This window comes from Stegastes partitus, unplaced genomic scaffold (assembly GCF_000690725.1).
Source record: "Stegastes partitus isolate 25-593 unplaced genomic scaffold, Stegastes_partitus-1.0.2 Scaffold507, whole genome shotgun sequence".
Classification (NCBI taxonomy): Eukaryota; Metazoa; Chordata; class Actinopteri; family Pomacentridae; genus Stegastes; species Stegastes partitus.
In genome coordinates this window covers 2,912-11,284 of record NW_007578238.1, presented here as the reverse complement: position 1 = coordinate 11,284, position 8,373 = coordinate 2,912, and the positions used below count along the sequence as shown (strand labels likewise).

The following is an 8,373-nucleotide window of genomic DNA, read 5'->3' as shown; positions in this document are numbered from 1 at the left end:
CTTTTCGTTTGGCTCCACCCGCACTGTCACCGAGCACGAATCGTCACACATTTTATTAAAAAACACACAACTTTAATTGTATAAATGTGATCCAAGAAAGGTAAAGGGCAAATATTAACCATACAAGTTTATGCTGTTTACTGTATATTGCTTGTAATTGGGATGAAGTAAACATCTGTTAAGCATTTGAACATAAAATTGTTTGATTGTGTTGAATTAAACCCCCCAAAATGCAGCAGGTCCACTGGCTGAGTAACAAAAATATGAACATCACACAAGGGATAAAGGACCTTTTCAACATGTATATGCATGCAGTTTTTGGCAGTTTTGACAAAATGACATGTTAAGATATGAAATGCGATTAATGAATCCAAATGACTTGATTTCAGTCTCGAGACTGTAATTTTAAGGTAATTTCAAATGACATATTTAAAATTTTGTATATATTTATTCACAGTTGCTTCTTAACATTTAGCACAAACTTCATTTTCATGCGTATATTCAGTGTAGAAAACACATTTAATATTCAGTAAGGAGGGACGATACACATTTTGAGAGATGAATACTCACAAATGTTTAATGACGTGTCATGACATCAGGTGTTTTTTGTCAAACACAGGCTGGTTTCCTCAGTAGAGATGCAGTGAATAATATTGTTTGCAGCTGTGAAACTGCACAAATGGGTCTCGGTTCTCCAGTGGATTCTTATCTGCAGCTTATAGCCACCATCCCCAACAAACACAACAAGAACATGACCCCTTGGCAACAGAAAAACTTCAAATTGAAATTAAATATATTTTAAAAACTTGCAATAATTGATGCTCAAAACTTGTAATCAGTGTGACGAATTGCAAATGCAAAATAGTGGCTAAGCAGCCAGTGTGCAGCAGAAAGATGGATTAATGCCATGTATCAGTGACAGAACTGTCTTTTAGATTTACTCACTTTTTTATGTATAAAAGAAATACAATGTGAAGAGGGTTTTACTTGAGGTAGCAGTTCAACCAGGGACAAGACATCAGCCTGTTCACTGACCATATGAGCATCAGATCCAGATCTAAACCTATAGATTCACAGTGTCACTCTATTTTATCAACATTCAAATCTGTTTCTGATCTTCTGTAGATCTCTCAGCAGCAGATTCACTCATCATCAAAGTCTGCAAAAGCAGGATACCAGAAGCTGTCCTTCCTGACCGACCTGCTCCCAGCTGCGTTTTCTTCCTGTCGTCGTTGGACTTTCTTTATCCAGGAGATCTGAGCGGCAGCCAGAGATATCATGCAGACCTACCAGGAAAAACGCCAACAGGATTACAAACTGTAATCAACTCGATAAGTTGAAAGGTTGGAGTTGGTGTTACCTCGAGCAGCAGCAAGCCACCGGTCAGACCAGCCACCAGCAGCAGGTTGTTCTTCGCCCACGACACGATCTTCTCCAGGCAGCCGATGGTGAAGACGTCCTGGCTGGCCGAAGACTCCTCCTGCTGCTGCATGCCATAACCACACATGGTGTTGAGCACAGTCTGCAGGAGGAGAGAACACACGGTAGCACTGTCAGGGTTAGGTGTTTGAATGAGTCTGATTCAGAGTTGCATGTGGTTAGATTTACTACAACAGTAAAATCCTGCTTTTATAATGTTGTATGAGTAAAATTAATCTAAACGTCACAGGGATTTTACCATAGAACACTTTCCTGATTATACTTATGCTTGAAGAAACAATATTACTGCAGTTCTTTTACTTAATCATTTAAACTCCAGGCAGCTTTAGGGCTTTTTTTTGCCCTCGTCACATTTTACTCACTGATGGCTCATTTTTCACTGCAGTGTAAAGTCCTGCACCTTTATGGTAACAGTAAAACCACTTAGAAGTAGAAGGACCTCAAAAATATCTTCTGTGCTGTATGAGATACCCAGAATACCATAAATCATAGAAAAAAATACCTAGAATCAACATGTCCTACAGGTGTTACCAATACAGCAAAAAAAAGTGGGGGCTTGACAGCCTTGCATATTTTACGACTTATATTTTAAATTTCTTTTCATGCTTGACTTCTATCAACACTATTTTTAAACAACCTGCAACACAGCCCAAAAATCATACTTTATTTATTCACTAATGGCTTAATGGTTGCAGAATTTTTTGTTTTTGACAGAGGCGGGTTATAGCACATCCTTTATTTTTTGACAAGTGAGACGTAAAATAAAGTGATTTTGATTAAATATCATGATTTGAAGCATAGCTTTGGTTAAGTTATGTGGCAGAACTGTGGGTTCATGCCTGATAGTTACAAAGACCGGTAAAAAAATTGAAAAGCTGATGATTGTTTCTGCTTTATGGTGTCCTGGCTGATCACTTTGGGGATTTTTAAAAAACGATAGCAGGCCTTCGCCAGTTTTAGGTTCCAGCGGATTAGACATCAGATTATAGGTTGTAAACTTTCTGCAGGTGAAAAAGACTTGACGGATTGGTTCTGACCTGGTTCTGCAGGTGAAGGCAGCAGGAGAAGGGAACCCCACAGGCCTCCAGACTAGGGTTGGTGTCTGAACACTCAAAGTATACATTATGGGACCAGTCCTTGTAGCTCTCGACTCCACAGCACTGGAACTGCAAACCCAACACACATAGCCACAGCACAGTCACCTTACCACAGTCTGTTATGCCATGTGTGGTACAATGTATTTGGAAATCCCAGAACCTTCTTCTGGATAAAGTCGATAGCGTTCTCCAGGTCCTGGTCCTCTCTGTACTGGACAATGGCCTTCATCATCAGCTTCTCTGTTCTCTCCATCACCTGGACAAAGGCAGCATCATGCTTATGCTTTGTTTGGTACTTTAGTTTGATGCAACTCTCTGTATGCAGTGCAGTGCTACCATGTCCGTGAAGAGGTATCCCACGACTCCAGCTGCAATCTGCAGCAGGAAGATGATCACTAGGATAGCCAGAAACTGCAAGAACAAACAAGCCGCTTGTTAAAACAGATTGCCAGATCAGCAGAGCAGCTACATACGACACAAACCAGGCAGTGGGAGTAATTTTCATCAGACTGATGTGGTACCGTCTTCAGAAGGCAGGTGGCGTTACGGATCGCCCCGAAACATCCCAGGAACGTGATTAGGAACATCACGGAGCCGACGATGATCAACAGCAGAGCTGGATCCAAAGTCAAGGTATCGACCACATCTACACACACACACACACACACACACACACACACACACACTTATGTCTTTGTACTTCTGACTTTATAAGGTTGGTTGACATAATAAAGCCAAGAACCTTCAACCCTCAGTCCTTTGAAGGTCTGTTATGTTGTGTATTTTAAACCCCTGCATATAAATACTAGGCATGTACTTAAGCACAATTTTAAACTGGAGTATTTTCATTTTCTGCTGCTTCATACCTCTAGTCCACTACAAATATTGTACTTTTTGCGCCACTACATTTATCTAAATACTTTAGATTAATTTAGTTGCTCGCATATTCTGATTAATGATACAAAACATACTTAACAGATAAATGATGATTCCTTGTGCTCAACTGCTGTTGATGTGCGCTGGTTTTGAGACTAATTAAATGTCAGAATGTGTCCTTGTCAGGTCTAAAACTGACTTTTGTTCTCACACAGATTGACAAACCAGCTGAATTCTAGCCATCATGAGCAACCGCGGGTAAAAGTCGAAACATGTCAGAGTGCATTTTGGTGGCTCATTTTCAGGAATGTGATAGGCAGAGCTTTGTTTTTATAACCAAACAGAGACAATCGTGTTTCCATTACTTCAGATCACATTATATTGGCTGACATTACAGATACCAAAAACAAATTCAAACTCTTGGAATCAACTCTAGACCATCAGCCTTCCTTGTTTGTCCTGAAATAACAAGACAACACTGTCCAAACACTCATGGTCTTGACTGTGCAGTACTTTTTTACAGACTGATTCTGACCCTAAGCCAAGTCTTCACTAAAATGTAATGATTTAGGGTATGGGGACTGGCTTCAGTTTCTGAAGGATCAGCTGTGCTCATGCTCATGCTATGTGAACTTGTACAAGTGAGAGGTTTAGAATTTATAGTTTTATTGAGGAGAGTCAATCTGTTGCTTTACTGCAGACTTCTCTGTCACCATGATACACGACAAATAGGCTGAGATGATTAAAAATTTTAAAAATAGAAAAAAAACGCTCTTATGAAGTCTTCTGATTGACCTTTCTCTTTGGCGATCTTGGCGTAGATCCCCACCGCTATGAGGATGGCGCTCACAACCTGCAGAATCACAGAGAAACAGATTTTGTTCGTATCAAAGCGCACGATTACCATAATAAAATTCAAATCAAATCAACTTTATTTATAGAGCGCATTAGAACAGCCACAGCTGAAAAAAAAAAAAAAACAGCACAGAACAAATAAAAAACTATTAAAACAGAGCGAGGAGTGAACAAAAGTGGGTCTTGAGGTTGGTTTTAAAAGCAGACAGAGAGGAGCTCTGCCTGATGTGCAAGGGTAGATCGTTCCAGAGAATGCTCGGTCCCTTCAAAATGTTTGCTTGGACCTCGGTACCTCAAGGATCAGCTGAATGAATGAAAAAAATACTTTATTCATCCCAGAAGGGAAATTCAATAATGACCGGAGGTACCGTGCAGGGGTGTGGGGGTGAAGAAGCTCAGAGAGGTAGAGCGGGGCGAAGCCATTTAAAGATTTAAAAACAAATAAAATAATCTTAAAATGAACCCTAAAGTGCACAGGCAGCCAGTGGAGGGAGGCCAGGATGGGCGTAACGTGCTCCCTCTTTCATGCTCCAGTTATCAGACGGGTGGCAGCGTTCTGAACTAACTGGAGACATGCAAGGGAGGACTGGCTAACTCCAAAACAGAGTGCATCACAGTAATCAGAGGTAATGAAGGCATGGCTTGCTGTTTGAAAGTGCTGGTGCGCGAGAAAAGGCCTCACCTTAGCAAGCTGCCTGAGGTGAAATTATTCAACTTTAAACCCTGTAACTCTGATACTCAATACAGCAGCACTTTCACAAGATGCAGAATAATTTGGATAATTTTATCACATGGAGTTTGAGCAGAGGACTGTTGGGTTGGTGTCCGCTGTGATTCTGCAGTGGACTAGTCTAGTCAAGTCTTAGGTCTTCAGAGGAATAGTTTAGATGAAGTCTCAGGTCTCTTAATGACTAGTTTAGGTCAAGTCTAGGTATGTTATTGATCAATTGTTAATCTGTCAGTTACCATTAATAATTTCTTTACTTAAATATACATTAATCGACAATTCAGAAGATGAGGAATATGCATGTCAGAAAATGTATTGTCGATTTGTTGTAGTACCTGGTTGTTCCAGCAGGTGGAGCCTGTTATTGTTTAATGAGATGGAGTTACAGGGGTGTTTGCTGACCGCCCATAAAGGTCCCTAAAACGAGCGCACCTCCTTGTCGTCTAACTGTTTACTGTGACAACCATGTTGATGAACTTCGCAGCATCAAGTTGTTTAAAAGGTGTCTGACGACTTTCGGGTTTAGCTAACTACCTGAGGCTCATGCTAACGCTGAGCTAGGATTTTCAAATGCCAACACAGGCTTTGAGCTGAGTGTCTGTCAGCAGAAAGCAATGGTAGCTGCTAGTGCTGCTAATGTTCAGGAGCCACAGGACTCTGATCACATGCTTCCAGCAACATTCACACTAAAATGATGAAGTAAATCGGCAACACTTTGCTTTGAGTGTAAATACAACAAATACTGACAGATTTGCTGGACTGATTAAGTTGCTGTTACAGTATTTGTGGACCTTTGTACCAGCTGAGCAGCTGTTTCCAGCAGCTGGACTAACATTAAGTGAACAAGTAACTGCATCATGTAGATCAAGTGTGAAAATTATTTTTAAATCAGACAAGTTGCAAGTGATTAACTGTGGATGACCGCAGCTTGTTTGTTGTATTTAATACTTTGATTCTGTCAGGCTGATAGTTGAATAGCAATTGTAAATGAACTCTTTTTTTAATTTATTTTTTTTGTTTTATTCCAGTTAACTGGGATTTATTTAATCTGCTCTTCAAATTGATAATAGAACTGAGCTTATTTTGCAGTGAACATTAAGTCTCAGTCGTTAAATCAACATACAAAAAATTGTCCAATGTATTTACATTTTTTAAACCATTAATTATTGATTGACAACGTGACCAACTATCAGTTGGGAAATGACCTAAAATTTGCACCTGTAAAAGGAGCCGTTCCTTTCTTTTTTTCTTTCCATAAACATATCATTGCATGTAGACATAAATTTCTCTTTGATCACAGTTTCAGAGTTGTCATCAAGTCAGGAGAAACCAAACCACATGTTTAGTTCACACATACTTTTGTCCGTACAGTGTAAAACACCTCTACCAATTTACTTATTGTGTAACAGAAAAACATTCTGAATCACCTTATTACTTAGATAGAGATATAGACGTTTATTTGTCTCTGTGGGGAAATTGGTTTGCAGCAGAAAACACTTAGGTAGCCCACAAACACTTTCACACGTGATGTCCAGATCAGCTGGATCTATAGATCTTATAGAATAAAGCAGCTCATTCTAAAATGATAAGAAACTGAGCTTTGTCACAGTGAACATTCATTAATTAGATGTTTGTGGTTTTCAGACCATCCTCTGTCTGAGAAAACGTGTTGAAATCAGCATTGTGTGACAGGTTTAGTCACGTAAATGAATGTGTGAAGCATTTGATCTTGAGACTGTTTGAACGCAGAGACTCACCCAGAAGAAGTAGCAGAAAATGAATAAAGTGTATTTGATGGCTCGGTATCCTCTCATGTCCACTGCTGTTCTGTCAGGCTGGTGGAGGTTTGTTACCTGCTGACATGACTGCAGGAAGACGTGTGTCGGCCTGCAGGATGCATTCCTGCTCAGAGGCTCGCGCTCAAACCCCTCCTCTGCTGTCACTATCAAACCTTATCACATCTGCTGCTCCAGCTGCATATTTACACAACAACACAAAGGCCTGTTAGCGCCCCCTCAAGGCTGCACGGTTCACTAAACAAACCAGAGTCAACTGTGACACATGATGCTGATTTCAAATGTAAATATTCAGATTTCTAGACGTTTTAGTCTAGTTATATCTGTATATCCTGATAATGTTTCATCTACATGTTTGTCTCAGTTACTTTGTGCTGCTTCTTGTCGGATTCTTGAGCTTAATTCATAAATGTGTTACATAAGATTAATGTTAGACACATAACATGACTGAACATGAGGGACTTCTTATTACCAGCAGCACCGCAGGTCAAACTGATCAAAAGGAGGAAACTTGTATTGATCAGGAGTGTGTGATTCCACAGATGCTACTGGATGCTCAGTAACACTTTACATTCAAACAGTAATTATTTCATTCGTCCATCTTTAGCCTTAATATTTACTTTTATTATTATTTATTAACTTCTATTTATTATTACTATTTATTTACTACAACCTATAATCAATGTGGATTTTTTTTTGTTCAAATCAATATACGAAGTTCTGCTTTAAATGTCCCGTCTTTGTCTCAATTAGTTTTTATAACTCTTGTATTATCGTGTTATTTGTAAAGCACTTTGAATCCCTCTGGTGCAGTACTTGTACAGTCTGATTGGCTGATTAACTGCTTTAAATTATGAATTGAAACCTGGTATAAAAGTTGAGCAAATAATCCTCTGTAGTTTCATTATGCTAGTATGTGTCTCAAAATGTAAAAGTCCATCAGAATAACTTTGAAGGAATGCACCTGTGGGTTGATTGACTGTTCCAGCTCCTCCTCCTCCTCCTGTGCTGCTCCTCCTCCTCATTACAGCAGATTGTTACCGTCCAAGGATTAGTCTCCACTGTGTTGTCCTCTCCGCCACAGGCTGCTCTCCTCCGACTCCTCTGCTGTCTGAGGACCTGATTGAGGACCATGGGCCTGCTGGACATCCTCAACTCCATCAAAGTCCGAGCCGAAAACTTTCTGAACGAGAAGAATGTGGTGACAGATGTTCTGGGGAAGATGGAGGAGAAAACTGGGATAAGGAAGAAGATCATTGCTGCTGGTACGTGAGCTTTGAGCTCCTGTTGTTCAGTCTCCTCGGTTCCTGTGAACCACCTTCTGGATCATTCTGCTGTGTTTAAATTTAGTTGGTTTGTACCTGCCTGTTGCATGCTATTGGGTGACTGAAGAGGATTCAGGTAATCCTCCTGTGAACAGCTGCTGCCTGCACACAGCAAGCTGGAAATGTTGGGCTGTAGTTGTGCTGCAGTTCATTTCTACGGACATAAGTACATATTGCTCAAGTATCAGAGGCCTTTTATTTAATATAAAGGTGTCACTTTCACAGTCTCTGCAGCTCTGCTGAGTTTTACCTTCTTT

At 40.1% G+C, this 8,373-nt stretch overlaps 1 protein-coding gene across 1 annotated transcript; it reads right to left on the bottom strand.

Moving 5' to 3' along the window:
* Positions 1-428: 428 nt before the first annotated feature.
* LOC103361466 (tetraspanin-33) lies at positions 429-6,864 on the bottom strand. The gene is made up of 8 exons (XM_008287548.1): positions 6,753-6,864; positions 4,209-4,266; positions 3,059-3,183; positions 2,874-2,948; positions 2,698-2,793; positions 2,478-2,606; positions 1,361-1,522; positions 429-1,286 (listed from the first exon to the last, which is right to left on the bottom strand). Exons 1-8 carry the CDS (start codon positions 6,807-6,809, stop codon positions 1,143-1,145), a joined length of 846 nt encoding a protein of 281 aa, XP_008285770.1. The 5' UTR covers positions 6,810-6,864; the 3' UTR covers positions 429-1,142.
* Positions 6,865-8,373: the final 1,509 nt, after the last annotated feature.

Bases quoted from the DNA above. Each gene is read 5' to 3' on its own strand.
- LOC103361466 (XM_008287548.1), bottom strand. From the start codon at position 6,809: ATGAGAGGATACCGAGCCATCAAATACACTTTATTCATTTTCTGCTAC. The intron at 3,184-4,208 runs GTCAATCAGAAG...GTGTGTGTGTAG, and splicing joins CAAGATCGCCAAAGAGAAAG to ATGTGGTCGATACCTTGACT. The intron at 2,607-2,697 runs GTTCTGGGATTT...TTGGGTTTGCAG, and splicing joins TCGACTTTATCCAGAAGAAG to TTCCAGTGCTGTGGAGTCGA.